The 12,855-nt window shown below is 37.0% G+C and overlaps 1 protein-coding gene across 1 annotated transcript in view; it reads right to left on the bottom strand.

The window, feature by feature from the left end:
• Positions 1-1,692: 1,692 nt before the first annotated feature.
• Positions 1,693-12,855, bottom strand: part of Gr64e (Gustatory receptor 64e) — a 50,645-nt gene continuing 39,482 nt past the window's right edge. Inside the window, exons 9-10 of the mRNA XM_073980309.1 lie at positions 2,541-2,630; positions 1,693-1,965 (exon numbers count right to left, since the gene is read on the bottom strand). Coding sequence (XP_073836410.1) covers positions 1,888-1,965; positions 2,541-2,630 — 168 coding nt within the window. The 3' untranslated portion in view covers positions 1,693-1,887. The remainder of the gene's footprint in view (positions 1,966-2,540; positions 2,631-12,855) is intronic.

A 12,855-nucleotide genomic window follows, 5' to 3' on the forward strand; every position in this document is an offset into this window, starting at 1 on the left:
GAATTTCGTCCAAACATACTTGGGGTCTAAAACCGTTATTTGGATGAGGCACATTTTTGGTCGTATCAAAGTGTATATACCCTTTCTAGCCTAAAGTCTGAGGGTATAAAAATGGTAAAAGCTACGAAAATATCATGAATGAGAGAGAATTTGCATAGCTTCAATATGTTCTCTAATCCCGTTTCGATAGGACTTGCGGTTTCCAAGCAAAACCGTGAAAACCTAACAAAAACACTAAAAATGTGAACTTTGATTGCGATTTTTTTCTCCATAAAAACTTGCCAGGTGTAAGCACCTTCCATTTAAAGTTGGTTCAGGCGCACCGTGATCCCTTACCGCAGTGTGGTATAGGAATAGACACACACACACACAAAATTGAAATTTTCAGGTAATTCAGCGATAAGTAATAGTTCTTCTATTGGTACTAATTTTTATACCCTCAGCCTTTAGGCTAAGGGGGGTATATACACTTTGATACGATGAAAATGTGCCTCATCGAAATAGCGGTTTTAGACCCCAAGTATGTTTGGACGAAATATGTTTCAGACAATTTGGAGTCGATCTAGCCATGTCCGTCCGTCTGTCTGTCTGTCCTGCTGGCTGGAGCGCACGATAACTCCCGAACGGATGAACCGATTCGGTTCAAATTTTGGCTTTAGTAATATTTTGTCCAAACTTAGTCTAAGTTCGAAGATGGGCTATATCGGTCCACTCCTTCTGGTACCTCCCCCACTAAAGTTCGAAAATGTTCGGAAAATTTGTGCGCATGGTAACTCTTGAAGGGAGTAACCGATGTGGTCCATACTTTGCCCATCGTGAAATGTGTACCAGACATAGATAAGGTTTCAATATGGACTCAATCGGTCCACTCCTTCGGGTACCTCCCACACAAAATTTCGGAAAAGTTCAGTTTAAAGCCATCTCTCGAATCGCTTTGATTTTTGTTGTAGCAACTTGTATTAACTGTCCCCCATACGACTGTACAAGTTTCATCAGGGGCAAGTCCATACTTCCTGAGAAAATAGCATGAAAGTTGCAAAAAACCCCTATGACACCCTGTGAGGTGGTTGGAGGTAACTCCCGAAGGGATCTACCGATTCGGTACAAAATATGGCCTTAGTAATATTTTGTTCAAACATAGTTTAAGTTTGAAGATAAGGAATATCGGTCCACTCCTTCAGGTACCTCCCCCACAAAAGTTCAAAAATGTTCGGAAAAATTGTTCGTACGGTAACTCTTGAAGGGAGTGGCCGAATTGGTCTATACTTTACACATCCTAATATATCTATCAGATATAGATCAGGTTCAAATATGGACTATGCTTGTCCACTCCATCCGGTACCTCCCACACAAAATTTCGGTTAAGTTCACTTTAAGACCAAATATCGACTTTGATTTTTGTTGAAGCAACTTGCATTCGCTGCCTCAATTACGATATTAAATGTTTTTTTAGGGGCAAGTCCATACTTCTTGAGCAAACAGCCCGAAGAGTGTAAAAACCCTCTATGACACCATATGTTGTGGATGGAGATCCACTTCCATAACGGTCAATGTCGATCCATTCCTTTTAGTATCTCCTCCGCAAAACTTTTGATCTTTAATCCTAATCAATATTTTTGTCGGTTCAAACGCCCAATTTTTTTAAAACCCCCTAAATACATACGTATTTTGGGAAAAAATTGTTTCAATATACACATGCTGAGGGTATACCTCTGTCGGCAAAGCCGACTGATACTTTTTTACTTGTTCTATTTTCAAATATATAAATACTATTTATTTGAGTTCCATATTCATTCTTCACACGAGGTGGCGCACACTTTGCTAGTATTATATAATTATGATTTTTTTACTCCGCAGAGTGAGTTTAGACAAAGTTTTCCTTTTCGATTATTGGCAATCAGAAACAACGTCTCTCTTTGTAAATTGTAGTAATACCAATTCGTAGGTAAGTATTGTACCAGCCACCTATTGTCGAAAAATATTGAAAGAAGAAAGAGAGAAAGATTAAAGTAGAATATTATTAATAATCATATTGTTAAGAACAATAAAATATTTATATATTATTTGCACAGACATGCAACCTTAAAGATAAATAAATATTTATACCACAGCTTAGTTCCATTGTTGTTATTTTGGCTTCAAATAATAAAACTAATCTGAAATTATTTTTTTTTTAATTTCTCTTTGGATTTAACTGTGACCGCAGTCATTTTTGATAAATATAATTGTTGTCTCATAAAAATATCTTCAATCATTTAAAAGAAAAAAAAAAAAAAAAACATTAAATTTACTCAAATGTTTATTTTTTATGCCAAAAAAAATGAACAACAAAAGACTTAGCAGCAAAAACAGGAATATATGTAAGCCATTTGCTTAAAGGTTACATGCCACTTAGGTTAAACCAAAATAAAACACACACCCACATACATACATACGCACAAAACATAAGTGATTAAGTTCATATAACATATCAAGTTACTTTATTGTATGTTCTTGTTCTTCTTCTACTTTAGAAGTGCTTAAAAAGAAACAATACTCACCGACAATACCATTCTTCGTGTCAAATGGAAAAATTTCATGCCTGACAAAGCTGTACAGTCGGCATTAACTTCTTCGGAAAATCGTTTAAGCTGTTCATGTCACAAAATAGAAATGTGACAAAAGTAATACAATTCACAGAAAGGGAACGATGGAGCACAGGGAGAGAGAGAACAAAATACATCATTGAATATTATCCCTCAAGAACAAATAAACACATTTTTAAAATTATTTAAGAATCGTATTAGAACTTTTACAAAAGTAAATTATAAAGTTTTTTGTGTGCCCATCAAAAGATAATATTTTCATTATACGCGTGAAATTTAAATAAGTTAGCATAACAATAAAAACAATTTAAGTGACAGCAAGAAAACAATGCAAAACAAGAAAAAAATATAAAACAAATAACTAATATACGCTGATAATTTAACAATGTGTTTGGAAGCTGCATAAAGTTGTATGACTATGTATTTAATTTGGGTTGTCAAATGATTACGCCGAAGCAAGTGCGGAACAATCCGTAAACTGCTCTTAAGTGATAATTTGGAACGAGTGTGAGGTATGTACCCAAAGGTGTACCTCAATTCGTAAGTTATCTTGGTCATGGTTTGTATACCACTTTCAGTTATCCGGTTCCTCTGTGTGCAGATTTAAAAATTCTGCAACCTGGACTGGGTGTGTGCATAAAGAATCACGAGCCAGTTGAGTGGCCTTAACTAGGCAATTAAACAAAGGCAGTGTCGTGCCAAACCACTTGCGGGGTATGTGTTGGCTGCCGAGCCATTAATTCGGACCCAATACGAATTAAGTCGTCTGCATCGTCCATAATCTAAAACCACTGGCCTCTGAGTACGGCATTCACACTGTACCTTTTTACTGCCAGCGCAACTGCATCAGTGTCAATGATATTCAAGCCTGCCTGATAGGCTCTAAAGCCTAAAGGTTCCCGCATGTACTTACTTACTTACTTAGGTGGCCCATTACAGAACATTTGTTATATAGGCCGAACTAAGAAGAGATCTCCATTCCTCTCTATTTGTTGCTTCGCACTCTGGAATACCGCGCCTTTTCATCTCATCATTCACTTGTTTGCGCCATCTATTCTTTGGCCTGCCAATTCTGCGTGCACCGCCAAACGGTCCGTATTTATACGCCTTTTTAGTGGGTTCATCATCGCTCATTCTTATGATATGGCCTAGCCAACGCAATCGCTGCATCTCGATACGTTTAACAATATGCATGTCGTTGTATAGCAGATACAGCTCGTGGTTCATGCGACGTCGATATTCACCGTCAACGCAGATTGGTCCGTAGATCTTTCGAAGAATTTTTCTCTCAAACACACCAAGCACTGCCATGTCTGCATGCGCAAGTACCCAGGCTTCGGAGCCATACATCAGCACGGGTAGTATCAGTGTTTTGTAGAGCGTTATTTTTGTTTGACGAGATGTGGCTTTGTTTTTAAAATGCTTACTTAAACCAAAGTAGCATCTGTTGGCCAATACAATTCTTCTTTTTATTTCACAACTGATGTCGTTTGTTGTGTTTACGGAGGTGCCGAGGTAGACGAAGTCTTTTACTACCTCAATGTTATAGGAACCAACTTCCACAGTCGGTCCGAGCTCAATGGACGCATTGCGCGTCGACACCATCAACTTGGTCTTCTCACCGTTTACCGCCAGACCCACTTTAGCAGATTCTCCTTCGACCTTTATAAAGGTATCAGTTACTTCTTTTACTGATCGGCCCATGATGTCTATATCATCAGCATAAGCAAGTAACATGTGACTATTGGTGTAGATTGTGCCACTTCTTTTGACGTTTGCCTCTCGTATAACCTTTTCTAGCAGGATGTTGAAGAGGTCACACGAAAGGCTGTCGCCTTGTCTGAAACCTCTTTTGGTACCAAACTCTTCGGAGAGGTTCTTTCCTATTTTAACTGAGGACCTCGTGTCAGTTAAAGTCATTTTAAAAAGCCGGATGAGCTTTGCGGGGATACCAAATTCAGACATGGCTTGAAATACCTTTGAACGCAGCGGGCTATCGAAGGCTGCTTTATAATCGACAAAAAGGTGGTAGGTGTCGATCTGCATCTCTTGGGTCTTCTCCAGGATTTGCCGCAGGGTAAATATCTGGTCAATGGTGGACTTGCCAGGTCTAAAGCCGCATTGGTATGGTCCAATTATTTCATTGACCATAGGCTTTAGTCGTTCGCACAATATCCCTGACACGATCTTGTAGGCAAAAGGGAGTAGACTTATGCCCCTATAGTTAGAGCATATAGTATTATCTTCATTCTTGTGGACGGGGCACAGGATACTCAGGTTCCAATCGTCGGGTACTCGTTCTTCCTGCCAGATGGTGCTAACTAGCTGATTAATACACCTTATCAGCGTGTCGCCTCCGGTTTTGAATAGCTCGGCTGGTAAGCCATCGGCCTCTGCTGCCTTATTATTCTTCAGCCGATTTATTGCTGTCTTTACCTCATCTTGGCTGGGCGGTATACATTCAATAACATCTTCTGGGATTGGGACTGTGGTATCTTCGTCGTCTTCGCTGCTATTGGATACCAACAGATTTGAAAAATGTTCTTTCCATATCCTGAGTACACTATCTGTATCAGTTACCAAATTACCTTGCTGATCTCTACAGGAGGATGTGCCTGTACCAAAGCCATCACTTTGATGCTTGACTCTTTGGTAGAATTTTCGGACTTCATTCTGGTTCCTGTACATCTCGATTTTTTCACACTCCCGCTTTTCCATCTCTCTCTTTTTCCTGCGGAAAAGACGTTTCTCCTCTCTCCTTTTCTCCCTGTATTTCTCTCGTGCGCTACGCGTTGCTACGGATTGTAAAGTAGCCCTATATGCCGCATTTTTCTCTTCGGTGGCAGCACAACACTCCTGATCATACCATGGATTCCTTGGTGGAGGTCTCTGGTATCCAAGTATGGATTTTGCGGCTGTTTGCATGGAGGGGGCAATGCTTTGCCATTGCGCTGATATGTTATCGGGATGAGGAGTGCTATGATTAAGCAATTGGGCTATTTGAGTGGCATATGCTGTGGCTATCTGTTGTGATTGCAGCTTACCGATGTCTAACTTTCGTGTTGTGTCTGTTCGTACTTTGTTTGCTACGTTTAAGCGGGTGCGTACCTTTGCTGCAACAAGGTAGTGGTCCGAATCAATGTTTGCGCCTCGGAACGATCGTACATCCAACACGCTCGATGAATGTCTTCCATCTATCACAACATGATCAATTTGGTTTTTCTGATCTGGAGACAGCCAGGTGCCCTTATGAATATCGAGATGATTAAATCTGGTACTGCTAACTACCATGTTTTTTGCGGCTGCAAAGTCTATCAGCCTCATACCATTGTCAGATGTTTCACTGTGGAGACTGAATTTCCCGACTGTTGGGCCAAAGATATTCTCCTTTCCAATTTTGGCATTAAAATCGCCTAGAACAATTTTAATGTCATGGGCAGGACAACGTTCATATGTTTCTTCTAAGCTCTCGTAGAATATATCTTTGGTCTGTTCGTCCTTGTCTTCGGTTGGGGCATGAGCGCAGATAAAGCTGATGTTGAAGAATTTTGCTTTAAATCGAATTGTAGCAAGTCTTTCATTCACTGGGGTGAAGCTGGAGGCCAGATGTTTTAACCTCCGACCAACTACAAAACCGCAACCAAACTCATGCTTTGTGTCATGGCAGCTATAATACAGTGCGTCACCTTTAGGTGTTGTTGTGACATCTTTCCCAGTCCATCGTATTTCCTGTATGGCAGTAATATCGGCTTTGTACTTTCCAAGTACGTCTGCCAATGCGAAGACTGCACCTTCTCTATAAAGAGTGCGAACATTCCAGGTGCAGATTCGCAGATCATGGTCCTTAAAACGTTTGCGGGGTTCGTCAACTTTAGAGGGGTTTGTTTTTCTTTTCTTTCGTTTTTTCATAGTAGGCTGTTTTTTTCTAGGGGAGGGTTACTAACCCGACGCCCAAACCCAAGTTTTTAACGTTCTTATGGGTGAACGCGCGGCACATGTTAGCTCACTACCTTTAACGGGTGTTAAAGGCAATTCCCCAGGTGACACCACGGGGAGGTCAGTGTCCACTTGAGATGAAAGAGGGACCAAGATAAATCCTGGGCTTTGCCATGTTAAAACCGGTCAGGACCGTTCCTTGGTATCTTCCATCCCCTACGTCACCCCAGTACTAAACACATGTGAATAAATCAAAAACGTTTGGTGGTTGATAAAATATTCACTGTGGTATGTTGATGTTAGTTTATAGCAATGTCGTGCTTTGATATTGTTAAAGTTACGAAGTTTTTCGGCAATTCACACACACACGACCCGAACGCAACGAAAGAGCACATAATTGTTTTGATTTGTTTTTGTTTTGCAGCATGCGTGCATACAACGTTACTAACACACTGACAAAATTTGCAAATATTGAGAATTTTGTGTGCCCTCTTCTTGGTCGGCTGTGGTTTATAGGGTTATTAAGCAATCACATGTGTGTGTGTGCCTGAGTGTGTCATTGACCATAACGCAAGGCAAACGTTTCCCAAAAATTCTTTTTGTTTCGGTGGTGAATGAAACAACTCGGTTTCATCTTTTTACATTGAAAAGTTTGTGGTTTTGTTTTGGTTATGAGAATGAAACGATTTAGAGAAGCTGAAAAGTTTGTGGCTTTGTGTGATTGGTACGGGAATCGTTTTGTTTGTTTACGTTCATTGATTTTTTTAATAACAAAGACACAAAAAAAAATTAAATTTATAACATCGTCCCCTTAAAAAATTAATATTTAAAAAAAGTACTGAGTCGGTTTAAATTTCGGTTGATACAGTATGTCCAAAAAGGGCAATAAAATCTAAAAACCTCCTAAACATACATATTGGGGAAAAGGTGTTTGGTTGTGTATCCGGCATTCGATCTGTCCATAGATGAAAGTTTGACTTCATAAAGACTGATGGTATAGTTCTGTGGGCACAACCGATTGATACTTTTATTTATTTATTTCAATTAATTCCGATTATTTACAAACGGATCGATAAATTTAGTACACCCTCCAATTGATTATGAATGAGAATTATGAAGATATCTAGCATAGACTATGGTATGTTATGGAATGGACTATGGTCTCTTATTTCTATACTAATATTACCATTCACAATCCATCATTCATCAATCCCTCAATCAATCCTTTGACAACTCGACTTGTTTTGTTGTGGAAACACAGTTTCAATATGCCAATCTTTGTTGTATTTAATAGGTTAAACAAATTAAATTGTTGTTTCAAAACTCTCCTTGAAAGTAACAAAAACAACAACAAGAAATCCATGGGGATGGATACATTTTTTTTTACAAATCAAAACTTCTGGATGAAAGGTTAACGAATTGCAAAACTTTTTGAATGGTTGAAACCAAACAAATGAATTATAAATCAAAGGAAAGCCCTCGCAAAACATGAAACCTCATGTTCTCTTTTTTTAATGGTTTCGTATACAATGCCGTTGTTTATTTAAAATTCATTTCCCACAATGTAAAACAATTCGAAACCAACTTTGACACATTAACATTTAAGGACTTGCAAAAAGGACTTGTTGTATGACTTTCGTTGACTGATGGCGTTGTCAACAATCATAGCAAAACAATTGTATTCAAATAAAAAAAAAAAAAAAAACAAGAGAATTTTTAAAATAAATTGAATTTTAATCAAACATTGTAACTCCATAGTACAATAAATAATTCTGTTATTTGTCTCCTTTGTCTTGAGGTGACAAAAACAAAAGGCATAGAAATAAAGAAGTAAAAATGTGTTTTACACCCTCCACTAAGAGATAAATTTTAGCAAAATATAATAATTAATTTCCTTTAGTTTATGAAAGTATTGAGCCATTTGGATCCGAAAATGTGACAAAGAACTCACGAAATACAAAAAATCGTTACATTATCGTTACATTATTACATATGGGAATTTCGGAATGAAATCGGACACTTTTTTAAAATCAGGTTTTTGATTTCCTTTATTTTTTTGCTGATGCTGCTCATCAGCAAAACATTTTAGTATATTTTAATTTTTTTTTTGACTAAATGTTTCAAATATATCGCGCCTTGAAAAAGTCGAATTCAATAGAAACTATATGCAAAGAAATACTCATAACTTCTTTAATATTGGACCAAATAGAAAAAATCTTGCTTTATATTTTTTATTTTTTTATCAGCTATATAAGAGAAAAATAGAAAAAAATTGCATAGTGGGCCTGGATGCAATTTTCGCGATTTAATATTTAAAATACAATTTTTATCAATGATTGTACTCTTCGATGTTCTTGATTTTTTTGTATTAAACTACGATAACTTACAAAAATTTGAAGTCCTATTTGGTACTGGGATTCGAAAAACACTATTTTACCAATGTAAAATATTTGTTATTTTACCAAAAAATTAAAAAAAACAGATCTATATCTGGAAGGAATAATACGATGTGCAAAGTTTTGACCAACTCGATTGCTCCCATCAAGAGACAAATTTTGATCTTTTGTGGGGGAGGTACCAGAAGGAGTGGACCGATATGGCCCATCTTCGAACTTAAACTAAGTTTGTACAAAATATTACCATACCCAAAATTTGGTTCGAATCGGTTGAACTGTTCGAGAGTTATCGTGCGCACAAGCCAGACAGACAGACATTTTTCGTATCAAAGTGCAGGGTATATACCTGGCCTAAAGGCTGAGGGTATAAATATTTTTTAACATTTGTTTTTGTTATACCTTCAGCCTTTAGGCTAGAAGGGGTATATACACTATGATACGACCAAAAATGTGTCTCGTCGAAATAACGGTTTTATAGTACGGTTACACTAGAGTTTTTTTGCCGGGTTAACCCTATTCATGAGGATTTATTTGACGTTTGCGCTATGGAATTGACATTTGAAATCCAAACCCACTGGGTTAATCCGGTATAGTGTAACCGGGGTATTAGACCCCAAGAACGTTTGGACGGGGTGACGTAGGAGATGGAAGATACCAAGGAACGGTCCTGACCGGTTTTAGCATGACTTTATCTTGGTCCCTCATTCATCTCAAGTGGACACTGACCTACCCGTGGTGTCACCTGGGGAACTGCCTTTAACATCCGTTAAAGGTAGTGAGCTAACATGTGCCGCGCGTTCACCCATAACAACGTTAAAAACTTGAGTTTGGGCGCCGGGTTAGTAACCCTCCCCTAGAAAAAACAGCCTACTATGAAAAAACGATAGAAAAGAAAAACAAATCCCTCTAAAGTTAACGAACTCCGCAAACGTTCTAAGGACCATGATCTGCGAATCTGCACCTGGAATGTTCGCGCTCTTTATAGAGAAGGTGCAGTCTTCGCATTGGCAGACGTACTTGAAAAGTACAAGGCAGATATTACTGCCATACAGGAAATACGATGGATTGGGAAAGGCGTCACAACAACACCTAAAGGTGACGCACTGTATTATAGCTGCCATGACGTAAAGCATGAGTTTGGTTGAGGATTTTTAGTTAGACGGAGACTAAAACATCTGGTGTCCAGCTTCACGCCAGTTCAAATTCTTCAACATCAGCTTTATTTGCGCTCATGCTCTCACTGAAGAAAAGGACGAACAGACCAAAAATATATTTTACGAGCGCTTAGAAGCAGCGTTCGAAAACTTACATTAAGGTACCGTACAATAACGTTTTGTAGCGTACCTAGCATGAAAAGTTACACTACGATAAGGCACAGTACATGTACACAAACTTTAAAAAAAAATTTAGCGTTTGTGTACATGTACCCAACGATAATCGTAGCGTACATGTTTGGTACGCAACCACCATTGTAAAGTAACAACCACGTACCCAACCGAAATGGTTGGGTACGTACGTTATAAATGTTGCGTGTACATTAAAAAACCACGTAGCGTACATCATTATGTACCCTAAAAAACAAATAGAGGTTGCGTACACATGGGTGATGTTTATAAAGAGGTTGCGTACACCTGAGTGATGTTTATAAAGAAATATTAAATATGAATGGCATGAGGAAAAATATAACCATAAAAATAAGAGTGAATATCGTATAAATAAAATACGAAAGTATCTATATTTATATTTAACCAGTTAATATGAAAACATTTATTTATTTTATAAAAAATTTACGAATATATAAGAGATTAACATGTGAAAACATATGTAGCAGATTATATAAAATACTAAAGAAAATAGAATGTAACAGGAGAGAACTCAACTTTCATAATTGAAATCCCCATTGACTTTTACCATTAATATATGTTCAAGATTTGTTGCTGACATGCGGTTGTGCTGATCAGATAATATGTATTTCATAGCAGAAAATAAGCGTTCAACACTTAATTGGATTGACGGTATTGCCTGTACAATATTATCAATCTCACTGATGATGGTTTTCTGAGAGTACCAAAATGCTATTATATTTTCATTTAGTGGCAATCTTGATTGCCGCTCAGCTTCTAAATTGTGTAAATTAGATGAACTCGGAATTTCTGTGGTAGGATCTATCATTTGCAGATAATCGGAACAGATTTGGCTGCATGTGGTCTGCTCGGTGATGGAGTTTCCTCTAATATTGGGTGGCTTGTATTGTGTTCTGAAACATAAAAGATGATTGATATAAATAATTCAGTTGCGAAAGACCATTCTTCAGATTCAGGATAATCCTTGCTTAGTGTATTTATAATATCCTTCATTTCCAGGATTCTTTCAATCATTTTATATGTTGAATTCCAACGTGTTGCACAATCAATGATAGGCTTTTTGTAGAGTTCACTTCTTAGAAAATTTAAAATCATTTTACTTCTAAGTTTTTTTTTTACCACGAATCGTATCTTATCGACATTGTCTTTTATTGCCGACTGTTTCAGAACATCGTTTACACACAGTTGGAGAGTGTGAGCACCACAACGAATGCTAGTAATTGGTTCGATGAGATGTTAAAATCAATTGATTCAATTGTGTCAATAGCTATTCGGCAATCGATATAATCTTCATCTTCTTCGAAATCCACGGCATCATTATCTATCGACAATTGCATTTCAGAGTTCAGGATTCGTACAGTTTTGAGCATATTTGATCCGTTGTCGATTGTAATCGTTAAAATATTACGTAAATCAACTTCATATTCCTTTAGAACATCCAATATAACTGTTTTTAAATATTCAGAAGTGTGACTTGATCTAAGTTCCTTTATAGCCAACGTTTTAACAACGATTTTACCATGTTTAATGTATTGAACACCATACTTAAGTCCATCCTTGTTGCGACATCCATCTTAAGGGAAAATAATATCCCTTTAAGATCGTTTGAGATTTCCATTTTAATATTTTTTGAGAAAGCGATAATTCGTTACATTACGTTATGTTCACCGTTATCCCGAGTACACTTAAAACAGGTTCTATAAGAACTTTGAAGGCTTTATCTTCGTCCATATGTAAAGGACGTCCATTTTTTGTAAACAGTTCCACCAATGCTGTTTCAATGTTTTTTGGATTCACACTTTTTTTAATAATACTTTGATGACACTTTTTTCTTTTACGTTTTCCCGTTTTTGATCAATATAGTTCGCATACAAATCGGGGTGCACAATTTTCAAATGTCGCTCTAAATTTGCAGAATGCCAATTTAAAACATTGTTGACACAATTTTGTAAATTACACACTGTTTGATTTGATTCGTTTGTACGAAGAACAATATTTTTTTATCTTGGCATTTTTATAATTATTTTCACTCAACGTTTAAAAATGAACTAAATAGCATTTGCGGGGGTTCTTTTGCATATATAGTTTGCAAAAAATGAATTTTCTTAAAAAATTACGCTACCTGCAACTATTTCAAAGGGTTTTCGGGAAATTTTCCGTAAATTATACAATAAGACTGACTACGAGTGTAACAAACCCAAAAACTAGATTATTCATGTGGTACCTGAATGGTTATAATTTATTACAATACACAAGAAAGGTAAAAACCAATATTGTGGTTTACAATTTTTTAACTCATAATTTTTTTGATGTAAAAAAAGGGACAGGTACTTTATGGTTTTGGTGTGCGAGGAATAATATTTCCACCTAGTTCTGACTTTCTAACTTATCAAAAGCAAAAACTCCGATAATTTTACCTGTAAACAAACTCTAAAAATATAGCAGACCCAAAGACCAGTCTTTGGGTACCTCAACGGCAATTAATAATTTAGAAAAACACAAAAAAAGCAAAAAGTTATTCTTATTGTGGTGGTGTATCATTTCTTTTTGTAAGATGATGTTGATACTGAAAAC

The sequence above is a fragment of the Musca autumnalis genome, unplaced genomic scaffold (genome assembly GCF_047663935.1).
Source record: "Musca autumnalis isolate F117 unplaced genomic scaffold, ASM4766393v1 scaffold_4, whole genome shotgun sequence".
Classification (NCBI taxonomy): Eukaryota; Metazoa; Arthropoda; class Insecta; order Diptera; family Muscidae; genus Musca; species Musca autumnalis.